This window comes from Patella vulgata, chromosome 1, assembly GCF_932274485.2.
Source record: "Patella vulgata chromosome 1, xgPatVulg1.2, whole genome shotgun sequence".
In the NCBI taxonomy this organism is placed as follows: domain Eukaryota; kingdom Metazoa; phylum Mollusca; class Gastropoda; family Patellidae; genus Patella; species Patella vulgata.
This window is the reverse complement of record NC_065879.2, coordinates 85,863,340-85,885,796: the sequence shown is the minus strand read 5'-3', so window position 1 is coordinate 85,885,796 and position 22,457 is coordinate 85,863,340. Positions and strand designations below refer to the sequence as shown.

General features: G+C 36.4%; 1 protein-coding gene across 2 annotated transcripts in view; it reads left to right on the top strand.

Moving 5' to 3' along the window:
* The window catches only part of LOC126814752 (cadherin-23), a 46,216-nt gene extending 31,734 nt beyond the window's left edge, over window positions 1-14,482 (top strand). For both annotated transcript variants that reach the window (XM_050540125.1, XM_050540129.2), the window contains 11 exons: window positions 287-474; window positions 770-1,196; window positions 3,826-4,010; window positions 4,377-4,809; window positions 6,159-6,343; window positions 7,130-7,568; window positions 7,973-8,172; window positions 8,762-9,197; window positions 9,859-10,034; window positions 10,468-10,649; window positions 12,970-14,482. In XM_050540125.1, the coding sequence (XP_050396082.1) occupies window positions 287-474; window positions 770-1,196; window positions 3,826-4,010; window positions 4,377-4,809; window positions 6,159-6,343; window positions 7,130-7,568; window positions 7,973-8,172; window positions 8,762-9,197; window positions 9,859-10,034; window positions 10,468-10,649; window positions 12,970-13,051 (2,933 nt within the window). In that variant the 3' untranslated portion in view covers window positions 13,052-14,482. The remainder of the gene's footprint in view (window positions 1-286; window positions 475-769; window positions 1,197-3,825; window positions 4,011-4,376; window positions 4,810-6,158; window positions 6,344-7,129; window positions 7,569-7,972; window positions 8,173-8,761; window positions 9,198-9,858; window positions 10,035-10,467; window positions 10,650-12,969) is intronic.
* Window positions 14,483-22,457: the final 7,975 nt, after the last annotated feature.

Sequence of the window (22,457 nt, the reverse complement as noted above, 5' to 3'; positions counted from 1 at the left end):
ATCGTAAAATGTTTTTTTTGTCATAATTATTGAATATCGGAAGCCCATCTTTTCCCCGGTAAGATCACAACACCAATGTTGATTAAAATTGACAAATAATTCGTGTTTTCATTGTCGAAGGTTTTAGATGATATTGAGTTAGAGACTTAGCTACTTTAAGGTCCTTTGAGGCTCTGTAAGTGCTAATGTGTTAACCCCCTAAATACTACTACTTGTTTTTATATTTCAGGTTCTGATCTGATTGTATCTAAAGGGTTAACCTCTAAATACTACTATTATATTTCAGGTTCTGATCTGATAGTATCTAATGGTGTTATACTGGATTATGAAACAAAAACTTCCTATATTCTTGAGATGCAAGTTTCCGATGGTAAAAGTACTGATAATCAGACATTGACAATAAATATACAAAATGTTGAAGAACCTCCGATGTTCCAACAAACTACTTATACATTAAATATCCCTGAAGCAAAGGTAAACAAAGTAGCTCATTTTGGGACTAACATATGGTTCAAATTTTAATACAATAATTTTCTTGCACGGAGGGGTCTGTAGCAGTCGGAGGGAACAGGAGGACCCGGAGAAAACCCATGGGGTTGAAAAGGCGACTTTACTCCTTGTCACCTATGAGCCGGAATCGAACCACGCCACTTGACTCAATGACAAACCACTAAACTACCCAACCCCTGGGCTTTATGAAAAAAAAGTTATTATTATCATTATTATGAATATATCCATACTATTAAAATATTTTTTTTTCTAATTACAGATGGGTACCGTAGTAATATCACCTCTAACGGCGTACAATGTTAGTGACCCTGAACAGCAGGCCTTGACCTTCACCATAACAGGAACACATGCTGACAAGTTTACGATAGATCCATTGAATGGTGTCATATCGTACGCTGTGGACTATTTCCTTGGAGCGCCAGCCTTTCCTAACTCACTATCACTGACTGTTACTGCTACAGATCCATCGTCCATGTCAGCCAGTGCCACTTTAAACATAGCAATCGACAATCTCAATCAGCCGCCAGAATTTACCAATTTACCAGACAATGCTTCTTTACCAGAAAATGTTGCCATAGCAACCCCTATAATCACGGTCCAAGCCAGCGATCCTGATTCAAACCCCACCACTATAAAATTACTAAATTCATTGCCTACAAATACTTTTTTTGAATTTGACGGTACAAGTAAGTCAGCGTTTGGATATCTCTACTAAGATTGATGTATATTTTTATTCAATCAGATTAAAATACAAATCTTTATTTCCTTTCGGTTTTTATACTTTCGATGGACTACACTACATAAAGATCTGACCAGTTATAGTGGGAGTTCACGTCAGGGGTCAAACAAGCGGCTTTTGATCCTATGATGTCAGTCATTGATTAATCAATTAGCATTGTCGTTTCTAGTGGTTTACCCACAGTTACGTGCATAAAAAGACCAAGAATTCACTGTAACAGACCGTTTCATTGGCTAATTCCTCACATCAACTAGAACCCCTGTTGTGTATAATAAAGACAAGTAAAACGAAATTTTGAACTATAGAAACGAAATAAGATCTGTGTTTTAATCAGATTTATTATTATTATTATTACACAATATTAATATGGGGAGTAGGGGGGGGGGGGTGATCCAATGTTTTAACATGTGCATGAAATCAGAAGGAAATGAAATGAAATGGGGTTTAACGTCCTACTGTTCTGCTCCTATACTGGGCTAATGAAGACGGGCATACGCCATACAGTGTGCTATGAGGGAAATTTTGCCCGGGCAGTGGCACTATCGCCTACTCTTATATCGAATTCCAACTGCCAAGGGATTTTTTACGTGCATTCCATTGTATACACGGGACCTCGGTTTTTCGTCTCATCCGAAGGACTAGACAGCTGTCCTTGTCAGGCCCTCTGTTCTGCACCACTGACAAGGGGGAAACCATGTCGGAAAATCTGGATGAACTTTCTCGGCTAATGCAGGGATCGAACATCCGACCTCCAGGTTAGCGAGCCAGCGTCTTAACCACCTAGCCACGGTCTGTCATTGATTAATAATCTAATGTACATTTGTTAGACCAATTGACCCGATCTGTTTCATCAAAGTATTAAAGCGAGAATTTCAAATTTTCAAGCCTTAAAATAGATGGTATCCATAAACAGTCCTACCTTGTTAAAGAATAATCCTATTAATCCTATAATTCACTATTGCCAGCTGAGAAATTGGCAAAAATATCATTTTTAACTTCAAATTCCAACGTTGGAAAATGGCTGCCCCATGTTGTCAATAGCAAAACAGGGGAGGTAATTGTTTTGTTATTTCCTGTGTCATAGATTTTTAAGGGTGGGAAATAATGCCCATGATCGTATAATAGTGAGTTGATAACCTATTGAGCAAAAGACATAGAAATAATTATGTTTTGACTTTCTTAGAAAATTTGAATTTCTCGCTTTAAGAGGGACGTCTTCTTATAACTCTGTGCAAGATGACTGATTGACCTTTATAAAGTTCATATGCATTTCTTTATGTGATGTCACATAACATGATGTCAATAGCTTGTGAAGTGTTCACATAATGTGAACTGGTTTGAGCCAAATGGTGCCTTTTACTTATTTTATATATCGGGGGGTTGGATGGCCGAATAGTTAGCACGTGAGTGCTATATCATACGGCCTGTCATTGAGTCAACTGGCGTGGTTTCGAATCCCCGGTTGTACGTGACAAGTAGTTGGGTCGCCTGTCCAACACCGTGGGTTTTCTCCGGGTCCTCCGGTTTCCTCCCACTGCTAAAGACCCCTACGCGCAAGCAAATTATGTAAATAAAATTAAAACATATGTTAGTCCCGAAATGACCTAGTTTGTGTCAAGTGGACGTTAAACCCCATTTCTCTCTCTCTCTATTTTATATACCGGTACTCATTTACACTAAATAGGAAATATTTTTATCCAGGTATACTTTATTTATTTCTTTTTCTAGTACTTCAAAAAAATGTTCTAGAATTTCATTTGCATGAGGAAAAAAGTTAATATTGCGAGCGAATTAAGTCGCACCGATGTCATCCCTGTCAGTGATTGTAGTGGCCCAACGAATATTCACTGCTGATTAGTGTGCATTCGACCACCCACCTCCATGGTTAGGTCTAATTATTAAGGTCAACTGCAGGTTTTGTCAAGGTTGCGAGATGTAAATTGGTTATAGCATGTGTTTGTTGACAAGATTAGTAGGCTATGTTAGAGGGTTAGCGCTAGCCTTAATATTTAGACCTACCCACCACCCCACCCCGCACAATTTTGATTGTCTTGACGAGACATTAAAGGAGCTAACTCGCTAATATTCGGGACCTAGAAATTGACCCAAATGGGTCGCAACGCATATAATAATGTAATCTGATTGTATATAAACTGATTTACATTCAATTGTTTCCGTTTTGACTCTAATTTCAAATCAGTTATGTCCATCGAAATACGGCATGAATCTCAACTGAATGGCAATTTCAAGCGTCTGGTTATTCCAGTCTATTGTGCATGCTCTACAGATAAGACATGAGTTGTGGAATATGTCTAGCCTCGTTCTTTCTGATCACTTGTTACCAATGACGCTGAAATGCACTATGGTACACGATTCGTGTACCAATGATAAAATGTTTTTTTTGTCTTAAATATTGGATATCAAAAGCCTACCTTTTCCCAGTAAGATCACAACATCAATGTTGATTTGAATTGACAAATAATTTGTGTTTTCAACGTGTAAGACTTTGGATGATATTGAGTTACAGACTTAGCTACTTTAAAACCCCATTTCTGTAATGTTTTTTTTTTTTACAGATAACATGGTAACAACGAAAACTGCGTTAGACTATGAATCACCAAATAAACAATTTGAATTAACATTTACCGTGGAAGACGCCATGACAACAAGTACCGCAACTCTAACTATTATAATTGAAGATGTCAATGAACCACCAACATTCGCTCAGAACACATTTACCTTAACACTGGAAGAAGGCAACGTAAGTTAAAATTTATTATCAAAATGAAAATGTGAGATAAAATAAGTGCAATGACTGAAAACACTTAAAGATGAAATGAAATGGGGTTTAACATCCTACTGTTCTGCTCTGACTGGGCCCATACAGTGTGCTATGAAGGAAATTTTGCTCGGACAGTGGCTCCACTGTGGCTCCACTGTAGCTAAGCGAGGAAGGCGCTAGCACAATAGCCTGGAGGTCGCGGGTTTGCTCCCGGTGTTAGGCGAGAAAGTTCATTAGAATTTTCCTGCATGGTTTCCCCTTGTCAAACAAGGATCAAACAATCGTTGGGCTAAAGCGAAAACCATCTAATCAGCCCAAACAATTTCTAATGTTCTTTTTTTTCAGATGGGTACTACTGTTTTTGAATCGGCTCAGTACGTCAACGATCCAGAAAAACAACCTTTGAATTACTCCATAACGATAGGAACCGGCTCGGACAACTTCCAGATAGATATGACAACTGGGGTCGTGTCATACGCTGTCAATTACTACCTTGGAGGAACACCAGGTTTACCTGCTTCAGTATCACTGGTTGTTGTTGCTACAGATCACTCGTCACTGACGACCAGTACCACTTTAGATATTACAGTTTCTGATGTGAACCAGCCCCCACAAATCACGAAACCGCCACCAGTTCTTTACGTAAGAGAGAACGTAACCTTGAATACTCTCGTCTACACCATTAATGCTATTGACAATGATGGGGAGACGATCCAGTATGCAGAAATATATACTTGGCCTGAAAATACTGGAATTTTATTTGGTATTGATGCCACAAGTGAGTTTATTTTGACTCTTTTTAACTTTTTCTTTCCAGACCTGGTGGTCTAGCTCAGTAAGCTGGTGATCATATCGACCAATAGAGAAAGAGACGGAAAAAGGGTTTAACGTCCACTCGACACAAACAAGGTCATTTTAGGACTAACATATGGTTCAATTTTATTTCAATAATTCACTTGCGCGTTTGGGTCTGTAGCAGTGAGAGGAAACCGGAGGACCCGGAGAAGGTCCACGAGGTAGGACAGGCAACACTACTCCTTGTCACGTACAAGCAGGGAATGGAAACCACACCAGTTGACTCAATGACAGACCTTATGATACAGCACGCATGTGCTAACCATTCAGCCATCCAACCCCCCTCGACCAACAGAAAATTACCATTACTTAAGGCCAAGTCACTTGCATACATTATGCAAGAGCTAAATCTGCTTATTTCAGTTCTTTCTTTAGGTCTGAAATGTTATAGAAATTATTAATAAGACATTAATTAACTTACCAAGACCATAATCAACTCTCGATGGCATAGGTTTTGTGGTCAAGCGGTTACCATAAGAATGGATAATTAAGTCTTTGTTTATTATCGTAACAATGGTAATAATGACAATTGAGGCTAGACTAAAATTATATCGCTAATATCTAGGCTCAGAGTGAAGTAATTTAACTGAAAGTTTCAACATATTCTCTTTGCATTATCTATTTTGTAACTATTATAGCTAAAACTTTCAGCTCTTTAATCTTACCTAATGCTGCTTTAATAAAAGATTTCAAGAATTACTGCATTAAAAATGTGGATTATGTATTTTTTAACTATCATAGCTACAACTGTCAGCTCTTTATCTATTCTTACCTAATACCATTTTAATAAAAGATTTCACAGAAAGGATTACTGCATTAAAAAACAAAATTAAAAATGTGAATTATGTATTTTTTAACTACAGTATTATAGCTAGAACTGTCAGCTCAAATCTTACATGGGGGAGTGGATGGCTGAATGGTTAGCGTGCGCGCGCTGTATCATAAAGTCTTGTCATTGAGTCAACTGGCGTGGTTTCGAATCCCCAGTTGTACGTGACAAGGAGTAGGGTCGCCTGTCCATCCTTGTGGGTTTTCTCCGGGTCCTCCGGTTTCCTCCCACTGCTAAAGACCCCTAAGCACAAGCGAATTATTGAAATAAAATTAAAACCATATGTTTGTCCCGAAATGACCTAGTTTGTGTTGAGTGGACGTTAAACCCCATTTCTCTCTCTCTCTCAAATCTTACCTAACGCTACTTTAATAAAAGATTTCACAGAAAGAATTACCACATTAAAAAACAAAATTAAAAATATGAATTGTGTATTTTTTTAGATGGTGAGATAAGAACTACATCAGTATTAGATTATGAAGCATCATATAAACAACTACGAATATACTTTACGGCTGCCGATTCCACGTCAACAAGCACATCCAGTTTAACGATCAACATTGTTGATGTTAATGAACCTCCAACATTTAGTCAGGCTTCAGAAACCGTTACAGTTCCTGAAGGAAAGGTCAGTCAATGTTTAATGGTCTTCTTTTCTGCTCTTACTGGGTTAATGAAGACGGGCATGCGCCATACAGTGTGCTATGAGTGAAATTTTGCCCGGGCAGCGGCCCTACAAATGCATTTAATGTCCACTAGACACAAACTACGTCATTTTGGGACTGACATGTGGTTCAATTTTTTTTCCATTATTCGCTTGCGCGTAGGGGTCTTTAGCAGTGGTAGGAAACCTGAGGATCCGGAGAAAACTCACAAGGTTGGGCAGGCGACCCTACTCTTTGTCATGTACAACCGGGGAATCGAAACCATGCCAGTTGACTCAATGACAGACCTTATGATACGACGTACATGCGCTAACTATTCGGCCATATCCCCCCCCCCCCCAAAAAAAACCCATAAGAAATACAGATACATTTATAGTTATATGTGTAAAAATAATTCTTAAAATAAAATAAATACAGTAAAATTTGTATTTTGGGGGAGTTAAAAATTGGGTAAAGGCGATTCATAGATAAACAAGATGAAATGAAATTGGGATTGAAAGTCCTCCTAATCCGAGACAAACGACATGAAATGAAATGGAGTTGAAAGTCCTCCTAATCCGAGATCAACGACCTGAAATGAATTGAAGTTGAAAGTCCTCCTAATCCAAGATGAACAACATGAAATGAAATGGAGTTGAAAGTCCTCCTAATCACATAATGTCAAGAATGGCAACATGCTTCCCAAAATAAGTATCCTCTCATCACTAAATGCCACTAAAGGTTTAATATTGTTTTCATTTAAATTCTAGGCTCAATCTACAATTATACCATCATTACGTGTCTACGTCACGGATCCAGAAAGTCCAACAGAATCCATCACCTTTAGCATAAATCCCAGTAAACATTCCAATAAATTTACAATTGATAGAAATACAGGTTCTTTGGTATATGCTGTGGATTACGATGTCGACGACAGTCAGTTTCCGAGTTCGGTGTCCTTAAGTATCTCTGCTACTGATCCCTTCTTTCTATCCGGAACGGCCACGTTTAATATCAACATAGTCCATGTGAATAATCCACCAATTCTGACCAATTTGCCAAAGAATGTTCTGATTTCCGAAGATGCTGCTTCTGGAACAAGTGTTTTTACAGCTAGTGCTAGGGATGATGATCCAGGAGACACGCTCACGTTCAGTTTAGACAGATCCACATCAACAGTCCTCAGTCTGTTCCAAATAGATCCTACCAGTGAGTATGGTTTTTATCATTAAGAAATCGGGATGGAAATGATTTAAAATGCGTAAGTTTGTGTGAGAGGGAGAAATGTCCACTTGAAACAAACTAGGGCATTTTGGAGCTAACATATGGTTTAATTCTATTTCAATAATTCGCTTCCACATAGGGGTCTTTAGCTGTGGGAGAAAACCCTTGAGGTTGGACAGTGGGGGATAGAAACTATGCAACTTGACTCAGTGACAGACCTTATGATTAAAGCGTATTACACCATTCAGCCACCCAACCACCATCCAGCCATCTGCCCCATGAGAGGGGAGAGACCTTAATGGCCACCCAACAGAAACTAGGTCATTGCAGTATTTATTTACTACAATACAATGTCTTTTAATTAACTTGTTTAATTAATCTATCTTCAGGTGGGGTGATAACGACCAGATCTACCAATGGACAAATGCTGGATTTTGAAACTATGCAAAACAGTCTGAATATAGAAGTTACCGTTAAAGATGGAAGTGGTGATTCCGTCACCAGGACACTGGCTATCACCTTGTCTAATGTCAATGAACCTCCCCAATTCACACCTGCTTTAAGAGTATATAGTGTTTCAGAGGGAAAGGTAGGGTAACAGAGAGGAAGAGAAAGGGGTTTAACGTCCACTTGACACAAACTAGGTCATTTCGGGACTAACATATGGTTCAATTTCATTTCAGTAGTTCATCACTTGCGCATAGGGGTCTTTAGCGGTGGGAGGAAATCGAAGGACCCAGAGAAAACCTGCGAGGTTTGACAGGCGATCCTACTCCTTGTCACGTACAACTGGGGAATCGAAACCACACCAACTGACTCAATGACAGACCGCACTAACCATTCGGCCATCCACCCCCACATATTAGAAATCCAAAATTATTAAAATCTTTTTTTTTAAAACAAAAATACTGTTTAATTACTTTTCTTATGTTACAAAAAAACAACTTATTTGATTTGGGAAAAAATGAAAGATTGGCTTTGACTTTAAAGGTGCTAAACCTTTTTCATTTCGATCTAAATAAATTAATGTACCGCATTAGAAAAACAAAATTAGTTTTGAATTATTGATTCACTTGTATTCATTATCCAAGATTCAGAAACTATTTATGTATCATATGCAATAGCTTGGATTGGAACTAATGTATGTTTATGAACAATTTCTATCTGTCAATTTGCAGGCTGGAACTCAAGTAACACCAGGTTTCTCATCATCAGTAACAGATCCTGAAGGAGGAACAGTCAACTTTAGACTGGTATCTGGACCCAACTCTGACAAGTTCAGGATAGATCAAACCACAGGAGCCATTAGCTTCGCTAGTGATTATGATGCAGACCCAGCTCGATCCCCAAGCAATGTGAACCTTGTCGTGATGGCTGTTGATTCATCATCTCTAAGTTCTTCTGTCACTGTCAATATTCAGATCCAGAATGTGAACCAGCCACCAAAGTTCACCAATCTTCCACTAAGTGTGTCTGTTCTCGACACAAGTTCTCCTGGCACAGTGATCTTTACTGCTTCTGCATCTGATGAAGACACTGATGATACCCTGTCATTTACCCTTAGTCCAAGATCTGCACTGAATTTAGTTAACTATTTGGACATAAATGTTAGAAGTAGGTTCAAGATTTAGATTTAATACTCCATTGAAAAGGTAGAAGTAGGTTCAATATCTAGAATTAGTTCTCTAGGAACAGTGATCTTTACTGCTTCTGCATCTGATGAAGACACTGATGATACCCTGTCATTCACCCTTAGTCCAAGATCTGCACTGAATTTAGTTAACTATTTGGACATAAATGTTAGAAGTAGGTTCAAGATTTAGATTTAATACTCCATTGAAAAGGTAGATGTAGGTTCAATATCTAGAATTAATTCTCTAGGAACAGTGATCTTTAGTGCTGCTGCATCTGATGAAGACACTGATGTTTCCCGGGTCATTTACCCTCAGTCTAAGATCTGCACTGAATTTTGTCAACTAGTTGGACATAAATGTAAGAAGTAGGTTTGCTATCCAGATTCAGTACTCCATAGATCGCTATTTTGAACTAAATCAGTGTTATTTGCATTGGGCTAAAAGTCCCACACTAATTGACAGCCCTAAATATGTCAATTTCTGGATAAAGCATATTTTGTTGTTACCATGGTGACCAGTAGCTTCGGCCTTATCAATAGCATAACCCCCATTAAACAATTAGGCACACACATACCCCACCCTAACTAATTGATGACCCTAAATACACCACCGAATCAACCTTTTGCTTTAATTTATTTCAGCTGGTGATATAATACTTTTAAATTCTCTAACCTCTGCTGGTTCCAGTTTACAGTATGATATTAAAGTTAGTGATGGTACAGCAACTATACAAGACATACTATCTATAAATATAGTAAACACAGCCGTTGCTACAACTACTATAAATACTGATGTTGCTACCCCAAATACTAATCAGGTAATACACATTACTATAAATACTAATATTACTACACCATATATAGACATTATTATACTATACAAGACATACTATCTATAAACACTGATAGTCCTACACCATATATAAACAATACTATCTATAAATATAGTAAACACAGCTGTTGCTACGACTACTATAAATACTGATGTTACTACACCAAATACTAATCAGGTAATACACATTACTATAAATACTAATATTACTACACCATTTATAGACATTACTATAAATACTGATATTACTATATATAGACCCTACTACATAAATAATGATATTATCAACTCAGGGGCGGATCCAGGAATTTTTGCAGGAGTGGGTTTGTCAGGTTCCTGTTAAGGAAATTTGACAGTTGACTATGCATGATGCTATCATCATAATGATAATATATTATTATTTTTGCATGTTTTTTCAGCCCAGGAATGCAGCAAGTAGTACTGATGATAGTCTTCCAATATCAACTATACTACTTATAGTAGCCATTATAGCCGTGGCATTATTTGCTATTGGAATAGGTGTATACTGTTACAAAACTAAATGTGCACCACCTAAAAAACGACGACGACGACGAGAAGAGAAACGACATCAACCGAAATTGTGAGTAAAATTATATATATAATTAATTATCTCCCTTCTGTCATTTGATTGAGGTCAAAATCAAGTTGGGGGGGGGGGGGTTCTCTGGGCTCATGCGTGACCATGATCCTAAAGCAAAGACGTTGCTTGTTTACTTCACAATTCCCGAATTTATACAGACACGTGAGCAGTAGCGTCTAATCAGAGGTTATGATATCGCGACCTCTACAGAGACCTTTACATTGAATGAACCTTGAACTTTGCAACTCGATTATCACAGGTAGACATTTTAGCTTGAAAGCACGAGACTTGGTATTTGCGACGATCGAGGAATCTGATAGGCTCGAAATTAGTGCCGAAATATGTAGGGTATTACGTGAAAGGCTTGATAAGATGTACGTAGTTAAAGTGAGATCAAACCTTCTATTGAAGATGATGCGTGGCATGATGTTGTGAATCCAGTGTCCTGTGTTGAATTGGGGATGCACAGTGGCTCAGTGGGTAAGACCCGATGGCTGAGAAAAATCATCAGGATTTTTCGGGGTTGTTCCTTCTTGTCAGTCGTACAGGACTGAGGGCCTGGCAAGGAACAATGTATAGTTGTTTGGATGGGATGAAAAACCGAGGTCGCGTGTACACATTAGCATGTAAAAGATCCCTTGGCAGTTGGAATTCTCAGGGCTCATGCGGAGTGTTTAAGGTCCACTCGACACAAACCAGGAAGAGATAGTGTGAGATAGTGGACAAGAAATAGTGAAAAATAGTGGAGAGAGAGAGAGGGAGAGAGAGAGAGAGAGAGAGAGAGGGGGGGTTTAAGGTTCACTGACATAAACTGGGCCATTTTGGGACTAACATATGGTTCAATTTTATTGCAATATTTCGCTAGCGTGTAGGGTTTTTTTAGCAGTTGGAGGAAACCGGAGGACCTTGAAAGAACCCACCAGGTTTGACAGACAATGACAGACATGTGATCAAAAGCGCGCACATTAACCACTCGGCCACCAAACCCCCGCATTGTTATGTGAGGAAAATCCAAAGTTCCTTGTACTTTTTGCGTGCACAGTTGGATATTGACAAGGTGTAAGGGGAAACATGTCTGTCCAGGCAAAATTTCATTAGCTCAGTTAGTGCAGAGAAGTTTGACATTAAACCCCATTTCCTTCATTGTTTGTGTAATTGTGTATCAGCAATCTATTTCTCACAAATGAGAAATTGAGGCCTTTTTATATAATGTTAAAAAAAATTAACGAATCTATATATAAATAAAATCAAAGATGTGTGTATGAATGTATGTGTGTGTGTTCGCCCATCACACTTTGTCCCCGTGATTCTCGCCCACATATATGGTATCAAATTAACCAGCATGACCTTGTGAATGTTTTAGGCCATCGTATTTGGACCCTGGGTGATTTTGGGCACCTGGCAAATTTGGGGCCCCAGGGCGTATTTGGGCCCCAGGAGAATTTGCACCTGCTAGTTATAAATAAACTATAGTTTCTCACTTTTATAAAGAATATAAATTTTAAACTTCATAGTTTTAAAGGTGCATTATGTAAGAGCTAAATCTGCCTGTTGCAGTAGTTGATTGTTTAACGCGATAGCGTGTGCGATCAGTCGAGTCACTCGCTCTGTATCGAGGAGCGACGGTTACTGGCAAAAGAAAAAATTTCAGTTTGTTGGTATTTTTTACCTCCATCCGTATTGAAGTCGAAACGGCGTATAAGACGAATGCCAGATTTCTGCGAAAAGAGTATCGACTTATAACCGGAAAAATAAGGTAATTTTGGAGGAATATTACAGGCGTAACTTTGAAAAAGTTTGGGTCGGCATGCTTTCATTCTGTCGTATTACGGCAACACGTAGTTTTGTAGGAATATTACTGACATAAATTTGAATATCGTACGGGACATAAATAAGAAAAATAATGAGGTGCACCTATTTTTCATTTCGTACGAATTTGAATATTTTTTAACATTATTTTTAATTGTGGCCTGAGCCCGCCTGCTAAAATAACAATAAGAGTTATGTCCCTTTATTTTTGGTAAAAAAATTTTGAAATCCCAACACTGATTGAACACCCGCAAATTTAAAAAATTTAATAACAAAATGGACAATCAAGGCTTTTTCTTGGTTGTCAAGTACAGTTCCTACGATTATAAACAATCTGCACTGATCTTCAAAGAGTGATAACTTCACTCAGAATAAAGTAATTTGAATGAAATTTTAAATATATTCATTTTGCATTACCTATTTTGGAACTATTATAGCAAGAACGGACAGCTCTTTATATAAATCTTACATAATGTATCTTTAAGCAAATAAATTTTATTTATATTTTCAGGTATCAAGTATCACCACGATATGGTCCACCCACACCACGAAATGATGATATTTATAGAGATTATTATTATAATTATTCATAAATTACTTACTTTCTTAATTGTACAGAATATTATGTTTATACATGTAATATATTTATTGTTTTTTTTCGCTAACCCTTTAGCACTTAGCCTGCCCAAATTAGGACTTCTTAGACTGCCCCAAAATGCCCTGTCACATCCACAGCTGTGGCGCCCTTATGAACTAGTAGTAGTAATACTGAAACCCTTCAGCACTTAGCCCACCCAAAACGCTCTGTCACATCCACAGCTGTGACACCCTTATGAACTAGTAATACTGAAACCCTTCAGCACTTAGCCCACCCAAATTAGGGCTCCTTAGACTGCCCCAAAATGCCCTGTCACATCCACAGCTGTGGTGTCCTTATGAACTAGTAATACTGAAATCCTTTAGCAATTAGTCCGCCAAAATTAGGGCTCCTTAGACCGCCCCCAAAACGTCCTGTCACATTGACAGCTGTGACGCCCTTAGTAATACTGAAACCCTTCAGCACTTAGCCCACCCAAATTAGAGCTTCTTAGACTGCCCCAAAACACCCGGTCACATCCACAGCTGTGACGCCCATACGAACTAGTAATACTGAAACCCTTCAGCACTTAGCCCACCCAAATTAGAGCTTCTTAGACTGCCCCAAAACACCCGGTCACATCCACAGCTGTGACGCCCATACGAACTAGTAATACGGAAAGCTATTCACATATCACAGACGGTTCGAGTGAGAGAGATAAATGGGGTCCACTCGACACAAACTAGGTCATTTCGAGACTAACATATGGTTCAATTTTATTTCCATAAATCACTGGCACATAGGGGTCTTTAGTAGTGGGAGGAAACCAGAGGACCCGGAGAAAACCCACGAGGTTGGACAGGCTACCCCACTTCTTGTCCAGACGGTTTGAGGCAGTCTAAGGAACAGCAGACTGGACTGTTTTGATCTGTTCCGGGATGTACTGGTGTTAATATATCACTTTTCTCTAGTTTTTTTTTTCAAGGAGTAGTCAATATATACAAGTACATATACCAACATCCTCGGTATTCCCAGTGGTCTCATTCTGTTCCACTCCCCTAACCCCTGGATTCAACCATGGGGGCGACATGTATTCAAATTACCTGCTATGGATAACTGTGCTATTTTTAGCGACCAATCAAAAAAATCGCTAAATACAAAGGAAGGGAAGTAACTATTATCTTGTTGCAACAAAGAAGGCTAAGACTGGTTTGTAAACTGATTTTTGATTGGGTCGTAGAATCAAGCTACAATCAAGGGCAGATAATTTAAATACGTGAACCCAGGGTATAGTGGAGTAGAACGGAATGAGACCCCTGGGGAAACCGAGAATGATGTAGGCCTACCAAGTGCTAAAGGATTAATCTTGTACGGGTAAACCCAGATTTATTTTAGACAACTGTATAAAAATATCTCTGTTATTTTCTAAATAAATATTTAATAATTACTTACCATGTCTTTATCTGTTCAAGCCTATTCTTACAACTCATTAACTCACACATGGGTAACCCAAGTCGGCTGGGAGCCATGGTGGCTCAGCGAGCAAGACGTTGGCTCGCTAACCTAGAGGTCCCGTGTTCGATCCTTACTTTGGCCGAGAAAGTTCATCAGGATTTTCCAGCGTGGTTCTACCTTGTCAGTGATGCAGGACGGAGGGCCTGGCAAGGGACAACATAGTTTTTTGGATGGGATAAAAAACCTACGACCCGTGTACACATTGGCATGCACTGAAAAGATCCCTTGGCAGTTGGAATTCGATATAAGAGTAAAAATTTCACTGCACACTGTATGGCGTATGCCCATCTTCATTACCCTTCGGAGTAGAACAGAAGGATGTTAAACCCCATTTCATTTCATTGTATTTCCAAGTCGGCCATTATATGTTAAAAATTGACATTAAGGTCTGTCATTGAGTGAACTCGCGTGGTTTGATAGCCCAGTTGTACGTGACAAGGAGTAGGGTCGCCAGTCCAACCTCGTGGGTTTTCTCCGGTTTCCTTCCACTGCTAAAGAACCCTACGCGCAAGTGAATTATTGAAATAAAATTAAACCATACGTTAGTCCCGAAATGAACTATTTTGTGTCGAGTGGATGTTAAACCCCATTTCTCTCTCTCTCTCTCTCTCTTTGGTATGTAGACTATATGCCTAATATTCAGAGAGCGAGAGAGAAATAGATTTTGATGTAGTGGGAGGAAACCGAAAGACCCAGAGAAAACCCACAAGGTTAGATAGGCGACCCTACTCCTTGTCATGTACAATTGTGGAATCTAAACCCTGCAACAACCCAACCCCCAACAAATCTTTAGAAAACCATCACACATTACAATCAAACCCATGAACAAGACACACCACACTACAAACAAGGAGAGCTAGAAATTGGGTTTAACGTCCACTCGACACAAACTAGGTCATTTCGGGACTAACATATGGTTCAATTGCATTTCAATAATTCGCTTGCTCGTAGGGGTATTTAGCAGTTGAGGAAACCGGAGGATCCTGAGAAAACCCACGAGGTTGGACAGGTGACCCTACTCTTTGTCATGTACAAACGGGGAATGGAAACCACAGTTGACTCAATGACTTATCTTCTGGTCCAACCATTAACCATTCGGCCATACACCCCCGCCCTGCCCCCCAACCCTGCCTCTGATCATGGAGATAATTATTTGATGAATTGTCTAAAAACAATCACCCATAATTGTAATCTACTGCAGCAATGACTAATAAACTGTTGAATTAGGAGAGAGAGAAATGGGGTTTAATGTGCACTCGACACAAAGTAGTTCATTTCAGGACTAACATATGGTTCAATTATATTTCAATAATTCGCTTGTGCGTAGGAATCTATAGCAGTGGGACAGAACTGTAGGACCCAGGACAAACAAACGAGATTAGACAGTGAATCCTACTTCTTGTAACGTAGGACAAGCTTGGAATCGAAACCACACCACTTGTCTCAATGATAGACCTATTGATCTAAAGCACTCGCGTTAACCATTCCCCCCCCCCTTCCATTGAATTAGGAATACACCTATAGGAGTAAAAATCAAATAACAAGAATTGTATATAAAATGTTTTTTATCTACATGTATATATAGTGTATAATATATATATATATATATATAAGAATAATTGTATAATATATATATACGTCTAAACAGAACTAATGACAGACAATTGATTAACTTTTAAAGTAAACTTAATAAAAATTACAATATATTTCATGCAAACTAAGCACTTACATTACATTTTTATAAAAAAAAAAAATAAACTACTTTGTTTTAAGGCTGTATCAAGGCCATTCTATATCAGATTAAACCAGATCCCCAAAAAATCTTGTTTTGCAGATTGTGAGAGTTATTTCCCTTTAACCAATTGTGGTGTAAGATTAGTGGATAAATCACCAAATGTAAAGAGAGAGAAATGGGGTTTAACGTCCACTCGACACAAACCAGGTCATTTTGCGACTAACATATGGTTCAATTTTATTTCAAAAGTTTTACTTGCACGTAGGAGTCATTAGCAGTGGGAGGAAAACGGAGGAGCCACAAGGTTGGATCACCAAAAATAAATGGGACTTAAAGGGCCTGTCTCACTGTACAAATTAGGAATCGAAACCAAAGCACTCGATTTATAGACAGAGAGTGAGAGAGAGAAATGGGTTTCAACGTCCACTTGACACAAACTAGGTCATTTCGGGACTAACATATGGTTTATTTTTTTTAATTTATTTCAATAATTCGCTTGCGCGTAGGGGTCTTTAGCAATGGGAGGAAACCAGAGGACCCAGAGAAAACCCACGAGGTTGGACAGGCGACCCTTCTCTTTGTCACATACTTATTGACAGACCTTATGATCCAACGTGCACACGTTAAACCATTTGGCCATCCAACCCCCGGCAACTGTAAAACAAGATTAATTTGGATCTAACCTTATTAAAATTTCTAATTTCACTATGTAAGAAATAGAGTATGTCTTAATTACGTGTCATTAAAGAATTAACTAATCAAAATAAACACAACAGTTCTATGGATAACAATTACTGTATTTCTATTAAAGCTACGTTTCAACAATTGTGCATGATAACGACAAGAGAATATGTAGCTTTAATAGAAATACAGTAATTGTTATCCAGAGAGAGAGAGAGAGAGAGAGAGAGAGAAATGGGTTTTAAAGTCCACTCGACACAGACTAGGTCATTTTGGGACTAACATGGTTCAATTTCATTTCCATAATTCGCTTGCGCGTAGGGGTCTTTAGCAGTGGGAGGAAACCGGAGGACCCACAGAAAACCCACTAGGTTGGACAGGCGACCCTACTCCTTGTCACGTACAACCAGGGCATCGAAACCACACCAGTTGACTCAATGACAGAATTTATGATACAGCGCGCATGTGCTAACCATTCAGCCATCCAACTCCCCTTGTTATCCACAGAACTGTTGTGTTTATTTTAATGTGTTCAATTACTAAATGCCATTCAAACAGTAAATTTATTAATCATGGAATGAGAAAAGGAAGATTAAACAGGAATGCTAAATAATATACAAGATCAAAAATTCAACAACAGTTTGAAATTTCTTGGAAACTTCAAAAGGAAGATCGTTTTAAATTTGGAAAAAAATTGAATTTTTGTGAGAAAATAACAAGTGAAACTGTTTCAATTTTTTAATTTTAGAGGCACATTTGTTTACGACTAAAAAGATTTGTTGAGAAAATTGCGAGAAACCAAATCTTATTGATAAATTAATTTCAATGACAACAAACCAATTATTTTTTTGCTTAGTTTGTACCAAATAGGCTGGGTTTCTTATTAATATGGCCATTCATTTTTAAATAATTATTTATCTTAACCAAGAAAACAACCCAACAGCAACACTATATTGTAATTGAAAAGTTGTAAACGAATATGTTCCTTAACGTCATAAAACTTTAGGCTTAAAGATACGCTCCCGCTTACAAACTGGGTGATTTGATGATGTATTTGGAATAAAAACATATTCAAATTATAATTATTCTATCAAAATTTTGCTTCAAATCCTTCTCCAAGCAGTTTTCGCGAGGGAACACCCCTACTATAAAAAAAAACTATTTAAAGAAGTCACGTTTGTGTTACGTGACTTAGATGATGCACTACCTAGCAACGGGTGCAAAGCCGGAGGAGAATTCATTGCATACACAAGACGATTTAGTCTTTAATCGCTATCAATAATTCATAAATATCGAAGTCTAATTAAATTCTCAGATTATCCACTGCCCACATCTTTTTTTGTGGTTTTTATCTCAAAAAGTGTTGTACGTTTAACTCTTCATCAAGTTTATCAACATATACATCAAGCGCTCAATCTTCGCGTGCTACCTTTGACGTGACGTGAGCAGACATTCCTAATCGTCTGGCTGCCAATTAGGGAAACCCTTACATTTTTGTACTGTGTGCGTTCCATGGGTGTTTTTCAGGAAATTCAGTATTTTTCTAGTAAGATTGGATATTTCTACTTTCCATATATACCAAAATTGCCATACTTTTATTGGAAATAACCACCCGATAAATACTTTTCTGGGAAAGTATTTTTAACTAAAGCAACAAATATGTACCTTAAGGTCATAAAACTTTAGAATTAAATAAAGCAAAGCTGGTAAAGGAATAAAATTTGCCCTCCCTTGATAACATGAAGATGAATCTAACAATATCATAAAATATTTAATTTATGATGAATATATAATATGAAATGATATGTCACACGAGTAAATATGAAATCTGGCATAAAAACAATAATTATAATAACATAAATGATCATGCTATCATGACAATATTTGACAGAGTTGTTGCCCTTTAATAAATTTAAAATGCTTATTTACATACATGTAAGTTTTCATATAATAATCTTTATGCAGATTGCAAATTACATGTACATTGAATATATTATGCGGACATCGACTAATAACACGTACATATATATATATATATATACATCATTTCTGGACTCAGACCAAAAACAATTTTATAAATAAGAACTTTCACAACTCTATTACAAAGTAAAAGTAGAAACTAGATAAGCAGGACAAATGTAAGTTTATTCATGTTTAGGATTGTTTCATTCTTGAATCAAGCTGACAAAACCAGGGCTTTTACTTCAAATGTTTGTCAGTCGTTCCCGTTAACATTAAGATTAAATAGATTGTCTTTTGTTTTTTTCAAAGAATATGACAATTTATAGCACTATTTAAATTTTTTTTATAGATATTTTAAAGTGTTTTTACACATAAATATTATAAATTAAACTGTATTTACTGTGTTATAAATTTAAATTCTTTGAACAACAGACAAATTCCCAAGCTGGACAATTTCACTGTCTTTTAGTCAAAGTTGATTAATATGTCTGAATTTAAAGCCCTGTACTAAACACTTCCCACAGAGGACAGAATTGCTATTTCATTAAATACAGTGCATATTATTATTACTACCATTAATAATAACACAATCATACCAAAATGAAGCAAACTAAAATAATACTATTTATTGTAAGTTCTTGGCCAGATTAACCATATATGTAGAACTTATTGTGGACTAAATTTGTGTAAGTTTCATAATCTAATTCCATTAAATTGTAATTTATAAAATGCAATCATTGTAAGTTATAATAAAATGCAAACAAACTTCATTATTTTGGAACTTATACACAAATGCAATTAAATTCCATTATTTTGGAAGTTATAACAAATTCCATTATTTTATAAGTTATAATAAAATGTAATCAAATTCCATTATTTTGTAAGTTATAATAATCAAATTCCATTATTTTATAAGTTATAATAAAATGTAATCAAATTCCATTATGTTGTAAGTTATAATAAAATTTAATCAAATTCCATTATTTTATAAGTTATAATAAAATGTAATCAAATTCCATTATTGTGTAAGTTATTATAATCAAATTCCATTATTTTATAAGTTGTAATAAAATGTAATCAAATTCCAGTATTTTGTAAGTTATAATAAAATGTAATCAAATTCCATTATGTTGTAAGTTATAATAAAATTTAATAAAATTCCATTATTTTTTAAGTCATAATAAAATTTAATCAAATTCCATTATTTTGTAAGTTATAATAAAATGTCACCAAATTATAATCAATTTCATTTCTGCCATTTTTTCCAAATTTTCATTTTTCCATGAAAAAAGGGGAGAGATGAGGTTTCATGTCTACTCGACACAAACTAGATCATTTCAGGACTAAAATATGGTTCAATTTTATTTCAATAATTTGTTTGTGCGTAGGGGTCTTTAGCATTGGGAGGAAACCTATATTTTAATCAAGCCAATGATCGCCCTAACCTCTTTACATACAATGTATATATATAAACGAAAAAACAAAAACACAAAAATTGAGCAAAACAAAAACAAAAAAAACAACTATATAAGCAATAACAAACTTAAAATCTGTAATCTAATAACGACAAATTTAACGATATGCAAAACAAAAATATTGAAAAATTAATTTTATCAATAAAAATCTAGTTTGGAATTCTCCTTTCAGCAAAATTAATGTAAAATATCTGTTTCAATGATCAAAATGAATTATAATTTTTGATTGGCAGTTATATTACAGTTCTTCTATAATCATGGTAATTGTTTAATGAATTTGATAAAAAAAAAAAAAAAAAAAATGCAAGCATCTTATTCTGTTTGGTGTCTCTCATTGCTTTCAAAAAAACGCATTACATTGAATTATTTGAAATATGTGTATCCAGTTTTTGCAATGAAATTTAATAAACTTGGGGGTGATTTTTTAATTAGTTTACTTGCTTATAGTCCACACCAATATGAATTTTAGTTATTTGGTAGCATCTATTAAAATTTTGCATTTTACTTCTTAGAAAAAAACCCCAAAATACTTGGTTGCTCTTTTTGAAACTTTTCAATTCCAAATTTTATTTGTGGCGGTTGGTTGGTCGACTGGTCTAACGTGTAACCTTTAGATCATAAGATCTGTCATTCAGTTTAAGTTTTGAAAACATAAACAAAACAATGAGAGACCATTTTGTTTCTTTTTTACCAAGACTCCTAGGAACTAAATATTAGATTGGTTTCGCCTTACAGTATGCAAACAGTGTGGTTATGAACTAAAAGCAAGAAGAGGCAAAACTAATTTTCCAAAAAAAACAAACTTCTCTTACTTTTTGGCCAGAAAATGTACCGATAAAACACAAAGCTATCAATTCGGTACCAAACAAAATGGAAGACCTTAAGCTAATGACATCACTAAGGGAAGACAACTCTAGACTACAGTAAAATATCGCACATTTAGATTAGATATTTGAAAACACAACACATAATGCACAATATATATTACAAAATACACAACAATGAATGTTCCCTTTAAGATACATTATGTAAGAATTCGATAAAGTGCTGGCCATTTACTGTAACCCGGGTATCATTTAATCCTGTGGATCTAGCACTTTTTTCTTTCACATTCATTGATATCAAAACCTTGATTACAACTTAGCAAAAATCATTTAAAATCACCCAAAATTATCTAATTTGTATTGTGTCCAGTTTAAAGCTGACTCATTAATTTTGATAATCAGTGTTCAAGTTACAAATATTTAATTTCCTGACCACGGTTAAAAAATTAATAATTATATATCAATAATCAGTGATTCTTGCTATAATAGTTCAAAAACAGATACATGTAATGGAAAATGGATATATTAAACCTTTATGTCAAATAATTTATCCTGTGCAAAGTTATGAGAGTTTGAAGTTTTGATAAAATGCCGTTGCCATGTTAATAAATATTTAAATAATCATTTATATAACATTTGAAGCCAGGGACCAGCAATATAACGATTTACGTAACTCTTACATAATGCATCTTTAAATAAATGACAAAATAAACAAAATGGAGATTGCACACGTTAATATACAACACCACTCGGCAAACCTCGGCAGATTCCGGAACCCTACATCTAGCCTCAGCTGTATGACAGTAAGTGATATGCACCTACGCCTATACATTTGCGATGCGGCATCGGTTTACTTATAAGGGAAACTTGCCCGCGTTTAGAAAGAAGTTCTCAAAATTGCGTCGTTCGAAGAGTGTGTAGAATTTTCAGTGCAAATTTGTCCTTGTCTAAAGAAAATCGGATAAACTTGAAAGAAAAACAGCTTCAAACTTTGAAAATTTTGTATGATAAAACATTCTTCAAATACGTCGTCATCAATGACGTCATTAGTCGTCATGGACAACGCCATTGTAATCCGGGAACTTGAAAGTAGTTCTAATGGCGGACTTGGTCATACAGCTGAGATTAGATGTAGGGTACTGGAATCTGTTGAGGTTTGCCGAGTGTATACAACACATGGTTTGATACACAGTATGGTATACACTTTCTACAGTATATGTATAAATATTG